The 20,998-nt window shown below is 40.7% G+C and overlaps 3 protein-coding genes across 3 annotated transcripts; 1 reads left to right on the forward strand and 2 right to left on the reverse strand.

Moving 5' to 3' along the window:
• The first annotated feature begins 1,748 nt into the window (after window positions 1-1,748).
• Window positions 1,749-9,071, forward strand: LOC308332517 (transcription factor A, mitochondrial-like). Its single transcript, XM_080788462.1, has 7 exons — window positions 1,749-2,039; window positions 3,786-3,934; window positions 4,108-4,178; window positions 4,583-4,732; window positions 5,528-5,623; window positions 7,035-7,091; window positions 7,184-9,071. The coding sequence occupies exons 1-7, from the start codon at window positions 1,954-1,956 to the stop codon at window positions 7,439-7,441; spliced, it is 867 nt and encodes a 288-aa protein (XP_080644588.1). The 5' UTR covers window positions 1,749-1,953; the 3' UTR covers window positions 7,442-9,071.
• A 1,142-nt stretch (window positions 9,072-10,213) lies between these two features.
• LOC308332796 (DNA-directed RNA polymerase III subunit RPC4) lies at window positions 10,214-15,672 on the reverse strand. The gene is made up of 9 exons (XM_080788892.1): window positions 15,510-15,672; window positions 14,796-15,133; window positions 14,434-14,480; window positions 14,175-14,329; window positions 13,911-14,032; window positions 13,539-13,653; window positions 12,601-12,896; window positions 12,323-12,475; window positions 10,214-11,687 (listed from the first exon to the last, which is right to left on the reverse strand). Exons 2-9 carry the CDS (start codon window positions 14,991-14,993, stop codon window positions 11,547-11,549), a joined length of 1,227 nt encoding a protein of 408 aa, XP_080645018.1. The 5' UTR covers window positions 14,994-15,133; window positions 15,510-15,672; the 3' UTR covers window positions 10,214-11,546.
• A 1,238-nt stretch (window positions 15,673-16,910) lies between these two features.
• LOC308333536 (ectonucleotide pyrophosphatase/phosphodiesterase family member 7-like) lies at window positions 16,911-20,712 on the reverse strand (the record flags this gene model as incomplete). The annotated part of the gene is made up of 5 exons (XM_080789995.1): window positions 20,550-20,712; window positions 19,714-19,859; window positions 18,943-19,575; window positions 17,920-18,166; window positions 16,911-16,921 (listed from the first exon to the last, which is right to left on the reverse strand). Exons 1-5 carry the CDS (start codon window positions 20,632-20,634, stop codon window positions 16,911-16,913), a joined length of 1,122 nt encoding a protein of 373 aa, XP_080646121.1. The 5' UTR covers window positions 20,635-20,712.
• Between the last annotated feature and the right edge of the window lie 286 nt (window positions 20,713-20,998).

Here is a 20,998-nt window from a genome sequence, read left to right on the forward strand (position 1 = left end):
GTGAATTTGGATGTATGGGTTGTCAAGGCTAGAAAGTAGTTTTTGCCACTCAGTAGGCGTTCCTGCATAACTTCCGGGTATGATGATGTCACGCGCATACGCTCTAGCTAGCCGATCTACAAGCTGAAAGTTGAATGAGTTATAGACACGAGTTTATGTACTTGTACAGTTGCCCTATTCTATAACATAACTTTTGGGCATAATAGAACATCTCAGTTGTCCAAATCAAGGAGAACTAAATGCAGTTTTATTTGGCTCGCATCCCAATAGAAAAACACTTTCATGTTTCAGCACTAAGTCGCTTCTTAAGAGTAAATTCTCTGAAGAAGGTTATGTGCCAAAACAAATATGAGAAATGTGAATATTTTGTCATTGACTTGGAAATTTTAGATTTGCCACCCGTTTCATATTTTGGGGCAATATGTTCACTGGATTTTGGGTTTAGCACTCCACTGAGAACCCCATTCTTGAAGCACAACAAATTACCACTCCAATATTTTACTCCATCCTTTAGAATAGAATTTCAAGACATCATATAAAATATATCATTACAAACTATGCACTGCACCTCTGCATGGGAACAGCTGTAGTGTTAGATCTTTGGTTGTATTCACAGGCACATTTAATGATTTGTCATTATCCATGTCTAAAGGTTTACATTTAAATTATGTAAATATGGCATGCCCCCTTTGGCCCCTTCCCACTGAGAAGATTTGCTCTCACAAAATGTTTAAAAGCTGATTTTTATGTTCCAAAGCCTTGTCTTGGAGAGCTTTTGTACTAAATAAAAAATGGTACGAGTTTTATCATTATTTCAAGCTAAGTTTTTACAAAATTGCTTCGTTTAATTTAATTAATTAGTTTTCTTCCTATTCATTTATTTCTCTGTCATTACATTTAGTTTCAAATAAAAAAATCCACCGGGTTGGAAAAAGTGGCACTCCAACCTGGATGATTGTTTTATTTGAATACTTTGTTAAGCTGGCTATCCACAGTCAAACAAAACTTATAATATGATATATCAAGTTTGTTTATTTTATATTTTATCTAATTAATGCAAATGATAAGATATAGGCCTACTCATTCAAACACCCAACAAAACAAAAAACACCATATAATGGTAAAAAGAAAATGTGTGTCACTCAAAACCATAGACTATAAAAAAGAACTAGTGGTAAAAGTGCAAACAAAACTACAAATGCATTAGCATAAATGTTCATCGTTCAGTCAGTGTCAGCAGCAAGCCACTAAGGAGTATAATGAAAAGAATAGAAGTGAAGAACAGCACCCTTTTTACCATGGGTAAGGCAGAGCGCAATACATTTGGAAGTTGTGGGGAAACAGAAAATGTTGAGCACGTTTTAATGAACTGTGATAGATATATAGAGGAGCACAACTGAAGGACAAAGTAAATGATGCTGGACGGGGATGGGATTTGTCAGGGATCCTTGGAGCAGAGGGAAAGGGTGTAGCTATGGTGAGGAAGGCAATGTTTACATTTTTATATACTACAAACCTGAGTAGTAGTAGGATATAAATAGCAATAGAAAATTGACATGATGTTACATACTCTTGTACAGTAGGTGGCGGTATGCACCTTTATGTTGGTTGCGATCCGCCATAAAACTCAGAGAAGAAGAAGAAGAAGAAGTGTCAGCAGCAGCACAGAATCTGTGGCGAATCTGCCGCTGTGAAACAGACTACAACCTATGACTACAACATCACAACAACACACTTGACCTTCTCCCACAATGCACCTGGTGGAGAATAGTAGGCGCCTTCTGCTCAGCTCCATCCATGTTCTCTGTTTTGCAGCCTGCTGCTAGCTGCACGTTGCAGAGGAGTAGAGGCGGCCTGGATTAAGGCACCTGCAACTTTTGAACTTGCCTGGGACAGCAAAACCGTCCATTTGTTATACAGAAGAACGACCTAATCTCAGTCCTCCATGCAGACATGGCTCCCTTTAGCATAATGACTGCTGGCGTTAGCCTCCTGGCTAAATCCTTCAATGTGTTCTCCTGCACCAGCATTCTTGCAAGGTAACTTCGGATCTATGGGCAGTTCCCAAAACTACCAGGCAGACATCACCTATGTGTCTGATTACTATAAAACAAATAGTGTAACTTCTAACGAAGAGCGCAATGTGGTTTTGATTGATTGATTATTTATTTTCGTGTCCTGCACACAATGTGCCCAAGTTCAACCCTCATGGGTTTATAAGACACCATTTCACAATTGCATTTACAGCAAGTTTACATTACATAATTCATGCATTTACAGCATGTTTACATTACATAATTCATCAGCATGTGGTCGTTTGCTTAGTCAATTCAAAGGGATATACAAAGGTAAACATTTCCACTGAGTAATATTACTTGTCTTTTATGTTCACATGGTAGTGTTTCAGTAATTGTACGTATGTATATGTGGTTAAATATAGCTAACATTACCGTCTTGGCTTATATGGTGTTAAGTATGCAATGGTCTTATTATGGCACATGATGGTTTCGTCCTGATATGTTATGTGTTTTCAGACATTTAGGCCAGTATTCAACCTTTTTCACATCAAGGCCAATTATTTATTCAGCATTTGAGCCACGGACCACCATTTGATGAGATTTAGTTAGACCCAAGACTAAAGAATATTTTGTTATTGAATACAATTTCCATTTCCATGTAGCCGCAATTTGCTCATTGCAACACTAGATATACTTTTTAATAATTGGTTGTATCTAGAGTTGCATTGACAATTGACAGCTCATTGATCAAATTGAAATATCCGATCTGCTTGTGTTAAACGACGTTAAACTCACCAACATTGCAGCTGTTGTAGGGCAAACTTGAATTATCCTATTTCAATCTGCAAAGTGTTTGTTTCATGGAAATCCACCGTAGACATGAGCAACTTTCTGTCAAGAAATTCTGTGCAGGTGATTATTTTAAGTGTTAGGGTTTGGAAGCACTCGTCAAAGTCACTGTACGGCCCTGCATACCACCTGGAGCTCTTGAGCAGAGTGGAGTCTGAGTATGCCAAGGTAAACGTTGGCCTTAGGCTGAATGTCAAGAAAACTGAGGTGATCACCGTCCTATAACATCCAAACGGAACATCCACCTCTCACAACAACAGGAGGCACTGCTCTGAAGGAAGTCAATGACTTCAAGTACTTGGGCTCATGGGTCAACTCAACAGAGCAAGATCTAAAAGTGAGGAAGGCACTTGCATGGAGGGCCCTGAATGGCATGACCAGTGTATGGAACTCCAACCTCCCCCGACAAATCAAACTCGGCTTCTTCTACGCGACGGTAGAATCTGTTCTCCTATATGGCAGTGAATGCTGGACCCTGAAGCCAACTCTGCAGAAGGTTCTAGACGGGTGCTACACCAGAATGTTCCGTGTAGTGCTCAACATCAGCAAGAGTACACATGTTACCAACGAGAATCTGTGTAGGGAATATTCAGGGTGAGCAACAAAATAGCCAGGATGTGACTCGCAGGACACTGCCAGAGGCACCAAGAGCTCCCAGCCAGCCTCCATGAATGGAGGCGACGATGGAAGGCTCGTCTGAGGACAACCTAGAGAGATATGAAACAGTTTTTACTTGAGCCCTGTGTTTTAATGATGGGGGTGTATCATTTCAGTAAACAAAACATATATTTATTACCTATTTACATACTTTTTAAGTTAGTTTAATGAATACACGATATTACATGTACTCACTGTTTATTACCATTATTGAATGAATATGTATGTGTTGTGTGTTCTTTGTTTGTTTGCATGTGCCAGAAGTACCAGGATTCTCCCAGCAACATATTTCAGTTTGGGGAAGAGTCTGAGTACTTCGACTTCGAATGATGGCCGACCAAAAGCACCAATTAATTCTTACATGAGATATGTAGTTCAACAAAAGCCATTCTTAGTTAGACAAAACCCAGGTAGGCAAAATACAAATGGCATACAGTTGAGATCATTCAATTTCTAATGTTCATTGGCATTTTCTGTACTACTGTACTGCTACTATTTGAATTGAGTCGTTCATGCTGGTGTAGTTCATAGTGTTTTACAATTGGTAAAAATGTATTGAATATTGAATCGTGATTTCCTTCAGCAATGAAAGTCACGGAGATCGCCAGAAAGATTGGTCAACAATGGAGCACACTGAGTCCAGAACAGAAACGGGTAATTGCTCAATATAAATTCTTTGTTCTAACCGTCGGCTTCATTTAGAATTAGAAGCTTTGTCTGAGCAATGCAGGGAGTCTATCCTTGATAGCATTAGAAGTTTAGATGAGTCTTTGCTGAGTGACAATGAGCCATGCAGGATCAGTGGTTGTCTTTCATGTACTGTTTTATTTATAGTTAGGATAAATGATCTACATCTCCTAATTTGAACCGTATTTTATACGTCTTTGTACCATGAATCACTATTTTTCAAAACAGGGATGCTAGGTTGAAAGTAGTTATAGACGACTGGGGGACAATGGATTAGGCTATATTGGGTTCAAGTGGTTAAATTATTGTCTTGAGTTTTCATAAGGCTGTGTAAACTTTATTGAAACATTCCATCTCTCTTCTCCATGTAGCCATTTGAGGTGGCGGCTTTGCGCGACAGGGAGCAATTTAAAAAGGATTTTGCGCAGTACCAGGCCCGGCTCACCCCAGCCCAGATCGAACAGAAGGCCGAGGAGAGGAGAGAGAGGTTGGCTAAGCGGAAAGCTAAGCGCAAGAAGAAGGTAAGGGATGAACAACTGGATAGATGAAAAGTGGAAGACGGAGGGATTGGTGTATGGAATAAGGTTGGGGAATGGAGGCTGAAACGGGAATTAAATGCCATTGATAATGAATGGCCAGTTTTACATCATTGTCCCAACACAAACATTAAATGCCATTGATAATGAATGGCCAGTTTTGAGTGTTTGTCCCAACACCAACATTGAAGACGAAGGTGAGGACGCAAATTCTAATTGGCCGGTACGAAGTCAGAGCGCCCCTCACTTCACACAGGTGTGATTTAAAAGAATATATATTGTTGTAGACTAGGGAACCAAGTATAGGGGACCCCAGTCAAGGAAGTATATTTAAGTTGTTAAAAAGTCATTTATAGAGGGTATGCGCATGCTTAAAGTGAATGGCACATCGAGTGGCAAAGTGAGTTTAACATTGTTTAATGCAATCAGAAAGGACGTTTCTGTGTGGATGTATGGGCTGTCAAGGCCAGAAAGTAGTTTTTTGCCACTCGGTAGGCGTTCCTGCATAATTTCCGGGTTTGATGATGATGTCACGCGCATACCCTCTATTTCGGCCTGGGCCGGCTTAGCGGTCCAGGCACATTGGCAGGTAATCCTGCATGACGTTGTGTCACGGGTTCGAGTCCCGATCCCGAAAAAACTTTGCTGTGTGTCCTGGCCATCTCTTTCCTGTTTCCTGTCTACCTACTGTACTTCTATCAATAAAGGCAAAAAAGCCCCCAAATATATATATATATAAAAAAAGCTTCCTCTCTCTATTCTCTTCTTTGTCCCTATTAGGAATTGACCAGTCTGGGGAAGCCCAAACGCCAACGCAGTTCATTCAACATCTTCATGTCAGAGCAGTTTGACAAGGCTAGAGGACACACCGCGATGGTCAGTACACAACTGTAACATTTGACTCATCATTCCCTTGTTCTCTTGCTTTCTCTGTCTGCCCCCTCAGGAATCTGCAGTAAAAATATATATTTTGAATTGGATATTTTAAATTCCGTGATTGTGAACCATAATGTTCTGCAATATTGTGCAACCACTACGTGTCTGAGCTAAGCTGTCTCAGCCTGTCTGTCTATTTCTGTTTTGTCTTCGTCAATTTTTTATTTTCAATAAAAATATTATTGAGGGGCACGGTGGCACAGTCGGTAGTGCTGTTGCCTCGCAGCTAGAAGGTCCTGGGTTCGATTTCCACTCGGGACGCTGTGGGCGCTGGGGGCGTGTCCTCTCCTCCGCGTCATCAGTGCCCATACCCGAGGCAGGGTTGGCGAAAGGGCCTTTCTGTGTAGAGTTTGCATGTTCTCCCTGTGTCCCCTAGGGTATGTATCAATCAATCAGACTTTATTTATATAGCACATTATAACACAACCAGGGTTGACCAAAGTGCTTCACAACAAAACAAATTAAAGCAAAATACAAATACATCAAGCAGAGCAGAATACAGTTCAAAACCCTCCTGTTTGTGTACAAAGCCCTCAATGGGCTGGCCCCCTCCTACATCATTGACCTCCTATCCTATCCCCCCTCTACCAGGACCCTCAGGTCAGCAGATAGGGGTCTCTTAGGGGTCCCGCACACAAATAAGAGGCTCATTGGCGACCGCGCCTTTGCCGTCTCAGCCCCCACTCAGTGGAACAGAATTCCCCTCGCGGTTAGGTCTGCGCCCTCCGTTGAGTCTTTTAAATCACAACTTAAAACATTTTTATATTCACAAGCATTTTCACCACCGACTTGATCCTGCACCTTTTCTTTTAGACTATTCTGTCCTATTTTCCTATTATTTTATTATTGACGTCTTCTGCACTGTATTGTATTGCATTTGTGAAGCACTTTGGTACAATGAGAGTTGTTTTTAAATGTGCTATATAAATAGATTTGATTTGATTTGAGAGCATAGAAAAACATATAGCATATAAAATCAAATAACATTGAAAGCCAAGGAAAAGAGGTGTGTTTTGAGTAGGACTTAAAAATGGCAATGGTTTGAGCAGCTCTAATATGGGGGGAAGGTTGTTCCACAGCTATATATATTTATATATATATATAGATATATATAGATTATATAATTGAAAAAAACAAAACTATTTTAATTTCATAAAACCTTTACACAACTCAACAGGAGTCAACTACCTAACCGTAGACTTGTGCCACTATGTGCATAACAGGCGGGATAGTTAAGGCTTGTAAGCACTACTGTAGCTTTATGCACTAACAATTGCATTTGTTCAACAATCATCCAAACATGTTTTTAACAGTTAAAGATAATAATTATGCTTTTGTTGCTGTCTTTCAGGCAAAGATGAAGTCAATGACAGAGGACTGGAAAAGAATGTTGACTTATCAAAAACAGGTTAGACTATACGTATCTAATGCAAACTCACTAAACTCTTTTCTTTTTTGTTCAGCCTTCAAATCATCTTCTCGCTTCCCTTCATGTCTTAGGTGTACATTCAGCTAGCAGAGGATGATGGTGTTCGTTACAAGAACGAGATGAGATCATGGGAGAACCACATGGTAGAGATTGGACGAGCTGACCTCCTCCGCGAAAAAACCATCACCGACAGGAAAAGGGCTGCAAAAAAGGTTACTGCGGCTAAACAAACCGCCACCGGCAGGAAAAGGGCTGCCACAAAGAGTACTGCAGCTAAGAAAGTGAAGGCTAAGTCTAAATCTACAGCGTCCAAGAAGTCGTCAAAGTAAAAAACTACAGGAGGTGCAACAGGGACCATTCGGAGAACAAAATAAACATAAGATCTACTGAATAGAGAGGAGTTATAGCTTATTTATTCTTAAGCGAGTGACACCGAAGTTCAACCACAAAGAATAAATGAAGCTTTTGTCATCTCAACTGGAAAGAAATGATCAGATTCTGTCGGAGCAGGTACACATTTGGTATACAAAACTTGAAGGATTACCTTTGTGATATTAGATACCTCAGTTGCCGCATGTTGTTTTTTTTTTAAAAGCTTGGCGGTTTGTTGTCACAAACATGTTTCAAAGGAGTTAACTTTTGTTTAAGCTTCCAGAGACCTCAAACAAGTACATTTGATACATTGGTTTATAAGCCAAAGGCAAAGTAGGAATAACCCATTTGAAAAAGGTCTTCCTGTATACCAACATTATGATTTGCTTTGTTGTGATGTGTGTACTACATTACACAAATAGTTATGTCTTCAAAGTTTCATAATGTTTGATTTAGGTTTAACAGCCACAGCATACCTTGAGGGGATGTGAAGGTTATTGTTGCCGTCCCACAAAACAACCACATGGTTCTTTTTCTTTTTTTATCTTATGTTAACCTTTGATGTATTATACTAGTATACTGTATAGTTTGGATCTTGGAAGTTTTCAGGTGAGTCTTGGTGGCTGCAAGGAGCAAGCATTGTTATGTAGTTTGGAGGTCCAGAGTGAGATGTAGCAGGTATTTTGCTATGTCTAGTGCCACAGTTTTTGAGTAGTGGCAGAATTGGTTCCCCCTCTTTTTAACCTGAGCAAACACTTTCCTGTGTCATTCAATAAGTCGGCTCTGTTCATTTTAGTGCGGCATTAGTTTCCACAATACTAGATTTAAACTGAAATATTTGTCATTCATCAAAGTGCTTTGTGGAAATCTATATACTGTACTTAACTGGTAGTCATTGAAACTGAAAGAAGGAACTGCTAAATGCAATTTTCCAACCAGTCCATGTATAACTACAATAAAGCTCCGTTGATCTTTGTTTAAAATGAGCTGTTATTGCCAAATAATTATTTTTGATGAGTTACACCAAGTGGAATATTGTTTGGCCCACATCCTTTATGCCTGTTGGGACGTTCTTATCAGTCTAAGGGCCGATTCATACTCCTATTTTACCGCTGTTTCGGCGCTGAAATTTTCAGTAGCACCGAAGAGCCGACTTTAGGACGGTACCCGCCCCCCCGAACCTCAAATGACGTCAAATTGTAGGCTCTACAGAGCCGAACCGACTTTTATTCGGCTCTAAAATAGGAGTATGAATCGGCCCTAAGAATGGCAATCTATTACTATTTTGACACGGTAAAGGTCAGTTCAGTGGATTAACTGGTAAAATGGTCATTTGTACCACTAACCTGTTCCACAGCTACCTAAAAGTTAAAGAATGTGTTCATGTGTTCTCCCTGTTTAGATACCAGTAACCAAAAGATCTGGTATTCGTTTTTGTGTTCATCTTTACAGTCAGTGTTGGGTGTATATCATAGTACTGTATGAAACGTTTGCATTTAACCAATTTACACATTGATTTTGCTTTTGTAGACTGTATTTAGCGCTACTTTTGTATTCTATCTTTACTGAATAAACATTTACATCAACTTTTTTTCTTATACAATCTCTTGCTGTGTATAGTGCAATATTTAATTTAAAAAGCAATGTATACAAAAAGTACACAAGGTTTTTTTTTTTTTAAAGAAAGCATAGTTTTAATGTTTCATTTTCTTTTTGCGGAAATGGCAACAAACTCCTCCGTTCTCTTTGATAAGTAAGTAGCCTTGCCGAGCCATGAGGCCCACAGGGCAGGAGCCTATCTGTTTCTGTAGCGTGAGGCTGCTTGATGTACACCCCCTGGACATGACGCTAGTATGTCGCAGGGACTTACCCCCAATCCAACCATTGATGCTGAGTGTCAAGCAGGGAGGCACTGGGTCCCATTTTTAGTCTTTGGTATGACCCGGCCGGGATCGAACACCGACCTCCCAGTCTCAGGGCGGACACTCTAACCCAGTGATACTCAACCTCAGGCCCGCGGGCCACATCAGGCCCGCGGGACCATTATGACTGGCCCACCAATGAAAATCTAAAAAAAAGAAGAAAAAAAAATCTGGAAAATGAAATAAAAATAAATAAATCTGAATGAAGTTATCTTTAATTACATTATTATAAGTAATACTATTAGAGTTGTACTATTACTCGAACGAAAATAAAAGCTTGGGGGGGGGGGAGATGCAATGCAAATGAAAGACATATACTGTGTATCCCTATTCCCTGACATAATTTTATAGCTAAACGGACAGAATTCTATTTTATTTGAATGATGAAACCCAGCTGCCATTAATAGTTGGAAATGGAAATGGAAATTGCGGAAATTGCGGAAATTGCGGAAATGGTGGAAATTGAAATTGCGGAAATTGTAATTGCGGAAATTGCGGTAATGGTGGAAATGGAAAATGAGGAAATTGCGGAAATGGTAATTGCGGAAATTGCTCTTCACTTATAGCTATCTATTTTCAGGTAGATTGTTTTATTTTACTCAGTCAGCCATATCACTACTCATATCACAGGCAGGCAGGCAAAGAGCTACTCATGTTATGTTATTATGTTATTATAACAGCTACTCATGTTATGTGCAATAATTTGTGCAGTTATGGAAACAGCTCTTTGTGTTTATGCAAGAAAATGTAACACATTTATTTATTTACATATTGTGTGCATGCACATTGTACTTTGATACATTTTGCGAAAATAAAGCAATTGAAAGAGAGAAGTTATCAAGTATCATTAATGTCGTAATTTTATCTACTGGCCCCTGGCCCCTTGCCATTTTTGTAATGTGGCCCACAGGTAAATCTATTTGAGTATCCCTGCTCTAACCACAAGGCCACTGAGCTCTTTGAAAAGCATTGTTGGAATCCGCTGCAAGCTCTGTGTGACCGCACCCTCAAGCAATATTATACTTTTAGTTTTGTGTTTTTATGCCTTTATTATTGATAGGAAAAATGGGGAGTGACACGCAGCAAAGGCCTTGGTGCCCGGACCGCTACACCAGCGGTCTGGGCCTCAAGCAGTCTCAAGCAGACTCATTTTATGAGTAGCACTTTGCTCATAACAAAGGCAATTAGATTTGCAAATTTCTTTTGGAAACAACTTTCATCTGCACAGCCAAGTAAAAGATATTTTGAATTTTGTGATATTCAAAGAATACTGATGGCCCAGTCATCACCATGCCTGCTACTGTCACTAGCTTCTACTGTCCTAAAAATAGACCATGTGGCTGATAGACAATCTGATCAGGCCCAAGATAATTGTGAAACATTTGTGTGTTGGATATGGCTACGGAAATAATCAGGTTCAGGTATGGAACCTAAATGTCTAATCTCTACATTCCAGATACTACCGAGTCTGACCCAAACTTGAAAAAGAAAATAATGAAAATAAAGTAACATTTTTAAGACACTGTACATTATCAATGCTTGCTGTTTAACAGTCAATGGATAAAATGTCAGCTGCCTTAACAGACGTGTTGCAAACATGTCAACAGATCCATCTGTTGTGTTGGACCAGTTTGGAGTAGAGCCTAGAAGGCAGATCAGCTCCTGAAGATACTGTATACAAGCTACAGTTCTTCAGTATCAGACTATCAGTCATCAGTCTCAGAATCAATGGTTTGTGCTGTAGTTGTGTCATGTTCCTTGTAGTTCCTTCTCACTGATGACCAATCTCCACATTGTGTTTTCTAATACAAAAGCTATAAAAATGAATACGTACATCCTCTGTAGAAAAGCTGGTAATGCTGTACAGAACAAGCTTGGGTAACACTTTACTTAAAGGTCGGGTCTATATACCGGTAATGCATTTATAAGTCTTCATAACACTATTTATAAATGTTTTTAGTAAACAACTTTATAAACCTTATCAGTTATGCAAATTATAAACATTTATAACAAGTGTTATGAGACCATAAGTGCATTATAAATACGAGTATAATGCATTATCGACCTGACCTTTAAGTAAAGTATTACTCAAGTTTGTTAGCCAGTCTGGAGTCCATACTGTAGCAGATGACCCTACACATCATCTGTGTTCTGTTGTCTCCTGTGGAGCTTCCTGCAACAGAGCCTGGAAATCAGGTGAGCAGACCAGCTTATGTTGAACGTTCCCTAGTACTGTCATATCTCCTGTTCGACCATCAGAGAGACGCACACACACCAGTTGCTGCAAGAGGAAAAGAGAAATGCTTGCATAATAGCTTGCATAATGAATGGCAAGGTAATTTCTATCTATATACAGTATATACTGTGTATTATCTCCTGGGCACCCGTCATTGCCCTCAGGCATGGTTATCAGCCCTCGCCTAGGCTTGGGCTGATGCCTGCCCTTGGCTCGATAAAAAGGGCAACTGACGAATAACAGGGTGATCTTTTATTTGTCACATACTATACATTACCAATTTCCTTATGCATTTACCAAGACAAAGAGAAAATAGCATAATAAATAATGTTAACACTATTTTAAGTTAATAGAGTGACATTGCTGTCTAGAAGGAATTTCCCCGGCAAATAAAATGGTATATAATCCACCATAGTGTTAGACACAAAGGGATTTTCAAACAGTGTAGGGATTTTCAAAAAGTGTCAGAACATGAAAGCTCAGAACATGAAAGTTGCTTTTTGAAGGTTGATGTTTTCTGTACTCGGATAAACTACAGTGTCCTCACCACTGAATTTTACCAAACTATTCAAAACAACCTTTGTCTGATTTCTAACAGAATTCAGTGATTGACAAATCACAATCAAGCATTCAACTAGGCTGTGTAACGAGCACGGCATAATAAGACATAATGTACACACCTGTAGGAATGAGAAGGCAGCTCCATCAGACACGTCCATGATGATGTCACCCAGCTTTAGTTGAACCTTGCCTGACTTCCTGATTTGTAGTTTGCCCAGCATGCCTTCTGGGAAGTCGGAGAGAACAGGACAGCTCTCCTGAACCACTGTGTCCTGGAAGAGAGTGATGTTTACAACATGATAGAGTTGGATAAGGAAAGAATGCCCCTAACTAAACACACATCATGACAAATTACATTAATTTCAGGACTAAATCTGAGTTACGTTAGTTAACCCACTTGTGATTTTAGATGTGCTGTCCTTTTGTCTTCTACTTTGCCTTCTTTCTTGGCAGGTTTCTCTGGCATGTGGCTAATGGAATCATCCTTGGAGGCAGGGGGTCTGCCAGGCATGCAGTCAGGCAGCTGGATGAAGAACAGCTCCTCTCTGCCAGACAGGCTGAGCCCCTTGAAAAGTTCTGCCGCTGACGGCTGCTCTGGTCTGGGTTGCTCTGTCCTGCTCTGGGACCCTCTCCCATAGGGGGCGGTTCTAAAGAGGGGCGGTTCAGTGGAGCTGGAGGGTATGTCCTCTTTACCTGTCAGTAATCGAATAGACTAGAATGTCAGTGATCTGGTTTCTGGTGATGAATGTGTTAACAGAAGAAATCAAAGGTACAGTAATAATATACTGAGCTACTGGCTCACTTGTTTGTTGTTGACTGTCACTGTACGGCATGAAATTCAGACCACAAAAAACTACAAAAATAGCCGATCTACAAGCTCACGTGTCGTGACACGACTCATTGTGTGCTTGTGGATAACTAGAAGCTCACGTGCCTGCGGTGCGCTCACGTCTAATAATAACGCCACGTATCTTATATTGCAGTGTGATCCGAGTGAGACACACTCACACAAACCGTACATTTTTAACAGACACAGACAGCGATGTACAGTATCTTTGGCCACTGTGTTTTTTCCATGCTGGGCAGGTTGTGTGGGTGCTCTGTAATCAGTCCATCGCATCATGTAAATGGAAACTACACCCACAAAGCTGGGTTGAAAACGCAGAGGTAAGGTCAGTGACGTAATAGCGGTCACAAAGCACAGGCGTAAATGGAACTTCTGCATACTCTGCATACGGTCTATGAGTCTGCTCTTCTCAAGAAGACGGTGGTGGTTCAAAGGTGAATATGACATAAAAGAAGAAACCTTTGAGCTTGAGGAAGGGTCTTTCTTACATGTTGCGGTGGTTGGTGACACCACCGCTTGCTTTGACAAGCTGTTGGACTGACACAGAGGCAGCTGGATGGGTCTCAGTTTGTCATCGTTCCTTAAACCTGGGTCATCTATAAACTGTGGGTTCGAAGACAAGTCATAAGTAACATGAGTTTCAATCGCACTACAATGATCAGAGTAGAGTACACTGAAATATTAGCAACACCTTAGTATTAAACATCCCCCTTTCATTTGTCTCCTCCCCTTTATCAACATCAAAATTCAAATACACCTCTTCTTTAATTAAAGATGTGAAATTGACAACAGACTGTTTGTCCGTCCACAGTCCCATGTTTTAACTGTTATGTTGCATTTGTATAAAGAGAAGTACGTACGTCATCTCGCTGCAGTTTGCTGAGAATCTCGTCCTCATCTTCTTCTGTGCCTTTCTCCTTTTTAACAAATTTAAACTCAGAGCTGGTTGAGGTGTCGCAGAGAACTGTGGGACCCCGCCAAGCTGAAGGGTTAAGAGTGATTTTGTTTTGTTATTGAATTGACTAATCGATTGATTGATTTTAAGAGTTGTTTAAGAGTGAGTGCCGTGAAAATGAAGAAACAAGAAGAGAGGAAGGAATGTAAATTTGCAAAATAAATTTCACCTGTTTTGCGTATGGTGTCCGCAGGCCCTTGTTCAAAGATGGAGTGAGACTGAATTGTCGGAGGCCTCTCTCTTCTCCTGCCTCGGTTCTCTCTATTCCTGTCCTCCCTCTCTCTTCTCTCCTTCCTTGGTACCACTTGAGTCTCCTCCTTTGACCTGAAAAGGTTGCGTGATCAGTGAAGCCCTATGCAAGCAGCAAAAATGTCCAATGTTACAAATAGCCATTTATATTATTGTGTCGTGACTTGTCAGCTACTCACTCATCTCTGACTTTCCTGACAGCCTTGATGTTCGGCTCATAGGTTTTCTGCCCAAAAAGAAACGGAAATAGTGGGATTGTTAGTGCACATCTCAAAGTTCACTGAGATGATATGTAATTTACAGCTATTACAACATGGTTACAAACCCTATTACGTTATAATTGTTTTTCTAGAGCCTATATTGTATCAATATTTTTGCCCAAATTATAGTCAACATACATAGCATAGAGCCAAAGACCTAGGTCTGGTCCATCTCTTGCTTAATTATTCTGCCTTAATGCAAGGCAGAATTAAGCATTATGGCTATGGACCAAAGCTAGCAAAGACCTCATCTCATCTATGGAATTGATGAATTGAATTACCTTTGGCTTTTTGAAGCCTCCCAGAGTCAAGTCCCTGGACCTCAGAGAGGTCAATCTGCCAGCGGAGGGGGGTGGGGACAGCCCTTTGGGGCGGCCTGGGAGCGTCCTGCTTGCGGTCAAACTCAGCCTAGACTCCCCGCTGCCACTGCAGTTCCCGGCGGCACCTGATATACAGTCCTCATCCGGCGGTTCGGTCATAACTATTAAGAATCAAACCCCCTTTATTATGTTCTTTGGGAGGGCCAGGTGGTTGCGTCTTTGTTTTGGACGCCCACGCAGACCATCTTCTTCTGTCAACCCATCGGCAGCCGGAGGGGGGAGTGTCTCTTTGTCTCGGTCTGTCAATCAACAGGAAACCACAACAACGATTTGCATTCGCTATCTCTCTCTTGCAAGTTGCACCAACAACAAAACCCCTGCTTTGAACCAACTACAACATTACTCATGGTAAAACTTAAGAATGGGGGGGCTTATTATTGCCCTCCATTTTGTTGACGACATGCACGAAGGCTAGGCTGAAGCGGCAAAGCGATGGTATGATTCATGCAGTTGCATACTATAACAAAAAATATAATTTCTTCGTAAAGTACTTTGGTATCGCATTTCGACCCAATAGTTCCCTAGTTGTTAGATAATGTTCTGAAAGGCCGCGTACGTTTCCTGGCAGGTCGTTTCTCCTACTACAGTACATCTTCATGGATTAATGTTACATACCCGCGGTGCTGTGAGTTCCTCTTCAGTAGCCTATGCAGAAAATGCACACGTTTTATTCTTCTAGAATGTTGCAAATGTTCACATTTTGATGTGTCTGTCTGGTCTGCACAGTCCGACAGCTTTGTTTCTCTTCGCGGTCACTGCACGGTGTGTTGTTGTTATTAAACAGGGGAAACGCAATATAGTCTGAGGCCGCAAGGTGGTGCGGTTGGCCTTAGTTTGTGTTTTCTAAAGGCAACTCCCTGTAGTGCAGTTTTCAACCGTTTTCTTTTCTTATCAAGGTACATTGGGCATTTGAGCCAAGGACCACCATTGGATGACATTGCCTCTCAGACCCAAAAGGTTCTCATCTCACTTTCTTCACATTCTCTAATTGTGTATCTTCTTGTAAATGAAGTAATGCAGATATTTATCAATAATTTAAGTGTGTAAATTGAAACCAGTTTGGTTTCATTTTACACTCTCAAGAGTTAAAGATCTAGGGGTCCATCTGGTTATCAAACTCTACATCATTTAGCTGGGGACCACTTGGAACAACCTCAAGGAGCACTGGTGGTCCCCGGACCACATGTCACTGCTGAACTAGTATTGATTCCATGATTACAGAGAGAGAGAGAGAGACATTTATTTACTTGAAAACATTTGGAATCATACTTTTGTTTGCAAATGACCTGTTTATTTGAAAAATTAAAATGCTTATCTATACTTTTACTTGCTTAAATGAATTTATTTGTATTTGTATTAATTAAAGATATAACCAAGGACTCCAACTGGCTTCTCCAAAAATTGCACATATCTATTGGGAACACCATTTTGGCCCAGACCTGATGACTGGCGATCTTCAGGATAATCTGCCTGGTTTGCATTATTATAGCAACTTTGGGCTTGTTTTTCTGTAAAGTTGCTTGTCAGTATTTGGTAGTAGGTTTTTGGGGCTTGTTTCTAAAGTGTATTTGCTTATTTTGGCTTGTTTTCCTAATGTTGTTAAACCAGTGGTTCTTAAACATTTTAATGTCAAGGACCCCCAAATTAATATGTATTTGTCAAAATTGTCAGCTCACAACGCGAGCTTGTAGATCAGATTATTTTGGGCTTGTTTTCATAGACCATGTTTTTTATTTCTCTCACACAATCTGGCAACAGTGATAATCTGATGAACCTGATAACCTGTTATCTTCAAGACAATTTGATGAAGGTCTTTGTACTATGTTGTTCCCAATAAGTGAAGAAGGCCGTGTGCGGGAGTCCTTTTTTTTGCTCTGGCGCATCTGTCGACATGCAGAAGCGCAAAAGTTCTACTCTTTTATTTATAGAATAATAATACAAAATTGAACTTCATGTTCTCCTCCTCTTCATCAACACCACCTTCAACTTAATAGCTGCAGCAGTGAATACCCTTTCTCATGTCATACCTGGGGGAAAGGAGGACAGATTATTAGATTTTAATATGGAGGTAAAAATGACAAATTTTCCATCATGTGGATGGATGAGGTTCACCTAGCTAGGAGGTCGAATGCCTTGTATACATCTGATATATGAGCATAGAGAAAGATTATAATCAGATGATCAGTCTTAATACTCTACCTCCTTGGACCTTGGTCGTTTTGCACAAGGTGTAAGTTGTAGTGACTATGAACACTAGAACAAGAAACCCAGCCACTGCTGACAAACCCACTCCAACTATCAGCCGTTCATTGTTCTCTGGAATGGTAGAGAGATGATTGGGACAGACATTAGTTTAGATAGCCAGACAGAGAAGCAAAGGAGAAAAAAGCAGACACTCAGAGAGACTGACCTTCAGACATAATAGAGGCAGGCAGGTGACAGAACAAAACGGTTTATGAATCTATTCTATGCTATCTAATTTCTAGGTTTAAATCTTGACTTGTATTATTATGTACTGTATGGACATAGACTAAACAACCATTTATCAATCATTCACCTTTGGTGAATGGTTGTTTTAGACCATTAAAAGGTAATTACAGCATACGGTAACCCTGCTGTTGTTATCATTATGTTAGATTGATGTCTCTTATCTAGACATAAAAATGTACGTACTGTAGCTTAGATTTCTGCTGTGTTAATCTAATCAGAAGATGTTATGGTTTGCTGGGTCAGGTCTGTCTCAATTGGATTTCTAATCTGCAGGTATCTCACTGCAGACAGTTATTGTTGGTGTACAGCATCTTCAACATATTTGATCAACACATTGATCTCCTGTTTCCTTGCTTTGTTATCCATTATCATCCTCATCACAACAACAATATGCTGTTACTAAAATTTAAATCATTGTGCTGTCCTGAAAATAAATCTTGCATGCAAATTCCTAGCTTTTATTTGCAGTGAAATGTCAAGTAAAAAAAGTGTAATCTAATCTGGAATGTCCACATGCTCATCACAAATATCTTACTATCAGTGTTTCCTCCAGTGACTTCCTTAGGGACCAGCATGTGTCTGGTGTTGTCCAAATGTCCGTCGTTGACCTCTGGAGTTATCCCCAGAAGATGACACATCAGTGCGTACACGTTGACTGTCTCAAAGGGCCCCACTACCAGGTTCTCCTGGAAGTCAGGACCCACTGCCCTGAAGAAGGGCTTCATATCCATATGTTCATTGTCAAAGCCATGCTCTCCTTTGTGGAATTGCACTGGGAGGAACTGTAACAAGCAAATGATGTAAAGATAATGGACATGCACTGGTACATACAACACCAAAATGTTCTCTCTGTGCAATTTAATCTGACTTAATGAGATAATAGTACTTTTTAAAATTATGAACCTAAGATCACTTCTCTACCAAATTATTTTAGTGTATTGTATTGTATTGTATTGTATTGTGCTCTTAGCGCACTGGCCTACCCAGGAGCCATGGAAGATTTGTACAGCCCTACGGTTAAGAAATCACAACACAAGGCAAACTTCATGTGATGTGAAGTGCAATTTGTTTGTCAAAGGTCAAGAAGGTTAATTCATATAAATGTTTCTGTTGTTGTTTCCATTCTTCTCCTCAATTTAGACATCAACAATTTCCATGGTCCCTATCTCTGCTAACCTCCACTGTTGCCCTGGGCCTGGGGAGTGTGTGGCAGTGTGGTCTCCTCCCAACACATTTTCTCCTGATTAGGAGTGTCACCAAGAGATACGTCATGTGTGTGAGTGTTTTGTTATTCTAACTTCAGATCTGTTGATTGTACTGTAGATCAACATCGCACACCTTTAGGTTGCCATTGCTAGTTAAAAAATGATATCCATAGTTAGGATTATATCACTCCTAGATAGGATTAGAAAGCATACCGGTATTGCCCAAATCATCCAAAACCAAAACTATTTTTGTCCATGGAGTTTTAAAAAGTATCTTCCCCCTATTCCCTTACTATGGGTAGGTCACAGGTGGTGCACATTTTTTGCATATACACATTGCTGGCCTGTCTCACCGTACTGATAAGATATCCAGGATCAGCAAAGAGGATGAGAGGCAGGAGACGTGGGTGTTTGCTGTAGTGTAGTCTTGCTGGCATGTCCTCTTTCTTATACACATGTAGGTGAGGGTGGCCTCCTTTCAGAGCCTGGTAGACCTTCTCCAGCATGCCTTCTTTGGGAAGCAGCATCCCAGTAGGACCATAATCTGTTAGTGGAAATTGGATATCGTTGATGCTGAAGCCAGGTATCCTAGAGAGGATAATTTTATCCTCCAGTTCATTTTGTAGCACTGCATTCATCCCATGGTCAGCGGTGATCATAATATTAAGGTGGTCTGTGAGGCCATGTTCGTGAATATTTTCCCGGAGGTAGCCCACGGTGCGGTCCACTTGTCGGACCATGGCCCGCCTCTCTGGAGAGTCGGGTCCAAATTTGTGACCAACAGTGTCCGGTTCTCCAAAGTACAGGGAGACAAAGGCTAGGTCCTTTTGAACGAACCATTCTCCAATCACCTTGTCGATGTTCAGCCTCCACTCTGTCTCATTGGAGTGGTCATAGAAACGTGGTTCTACTTTCCTTACCTTCACAATCTCATTTCTATAGGTGGCCGCAGTACCAGGGAAGTGAAGAGACCCTGCCTTTAGACCCTTGGAGGTAAAAACAAAACAAAGAACAAGTAAACACAAGCTGCTATGTCCAAAAATGGATAATAAGATGGCAAAATATTCACAAATAAATGTATTATGACACAGGCAGAAAGACAAACAGACAGACAGACAGAGCACCTGTCTCTGTGCTGTAATCCAGATGGGCAAACTGCCATTATCCCAGTAGGAATCAACAAACTGTGTCATGTAATACTGTTTCTTCTCCTGGGTGGTGGTGTTGAACCAAATGTTATGGATTACGCCATGATTCTCCACATACCGTCCTGAAAGGGAAACATCTTAAAGTTGAGTGCGACACATTAGGCAGTAATCTAAAGTATCCAAGGAGTAGGGAGTATAGAGCCAAATTTACGCTTCATTGTACGGCTTTGAGCGATGGTAGACGTTAAACATTTTCTGTGCACAAATTCTCTGTGGCTTTAAAGGACATTAAACCAAAATATAACATATTTGATTCTAATGTATCCCAGTTGTAGAAGGACATTAACAACGCAAATTAAAGTAGACGTGATTTGACTATTGAAAATAAGAACATGATAAAGATAGAACATGATACTGCATCAATGGATGGTAGCCTGGAATCTGTTACAAAACATAAAATAAAAAGCCCTCCCTCTGCAGATTAGTCTGTCCCCGCTTGGTTGTGATTGTAATTAACTGCCCCCAAAGTTGTGGGGCACCAATCAGGGCCCAGTATGCAAATATGTGGCGGGTGATGCCCCTTTGAAATGCAGGTTCCGCACAGAGATTCCAGACTAATATCTAGTGATATTAGTCTGGCCATGCCAGGCTACATTAACAGGTTCAACTATGTTTTTCAGATAGAACACAATGCAGTACTTGAAATCCATGTGTAATTTTGCCGATATGTAAATCTACCGATCTGCTATTTTCAGATGGAAGATTTGTCAAAAGTTAATTTTGGTTAACCACTACCATGTGATTGCCTGTACCTGTGATGAGGGTGAAGTGCGAAGGACTGGTAATAGTGAGGAAGGGTGGTGTGACATAGGTTGCCTTCACTCCGTCCAGGGCCATCTTGTCCAGGTTGGGGGTGTCCACATCACGGTCGTAGTCCCAGCGGAAGCCATCAAAGGAGATGAGCAGCAGCTTGTTCCTGGAGGAGTCAGTGCGGCCAGACCTCCCCCGCGGGGGAGCAGCAGCAGAGGGAGAGACAGCCATGAGGCAGAGGAGGAGAGCCAGGCCTAGCGGTAGCATGATTGGTTCTGTACTTCTGGAAAATATCCACTTCTGCCAAAAAAGAACAACAACAAATCCCCAAGAACGTTTTTTTTGTCGCCTGCCGCCTATTTTTAATTATTTTTTAGTCAGCTCAATTTCACAGCAAATGTTTTGATGGTTTCTATCGCTTAACTGCATTAGCTGACGCAAACCAGTATGT

Source organism: Protomyctophum bolini, assembly GCF_963924005.1.
Source record: "Protomyctophum bolini genome assembly, chromosome: 18".
Taxonomy (NCBI): domain Eukaryota; kingdom Metazoa; phylum Chordata; class Actinopteri; order Myctophiformes; family Myctophidae; genus Protomyctophum; species Protomyctophum bolini.

Coding starts and splice junctions, on each gene's coding strand:
- LOC308332796 (XM_080788892.1), bottom strand. CDS start 14,993: ATGACCGAACCGCCGGATGAGGACTGTATATCAGGTGCCGCCGGGAAC. Junction 14,330..14,433: donor GTCAGGAAAGTCAGAGATGA/GTGAGTAGCTGA, acceptor CAACCTTTTCAG/GTCAAAGGAGGAGACTCAAG. Junction 12,897..13,538: donor GTCACCAACCACCGCAACAT/GTAAGAAAGACC, acceptor GATTACTGACAG/GTAAAGAGGACATACCCTCC.
- LOC308332517 (XM_080788462.1), top strand. CDS start 1,954: ATGGCTCCCTTTAGCATAATGACTGCTGGCGTTAGCCTCCTGGCTAAA. Junction 2,040..3,785: donor TGCACCAGCATTCTTGCAAG/GTAACTTCGGAT, acceptor TGCATGTGCCAG/AAGTACCAGGATTCTCCCAG. Junction 5,624..7,034: donor CTAGAGGACACACCGCGATG/GTCAGTACACAA, acceptor GCTGTCTTTCAG/GCAAAGATGAAGTCAATGAC.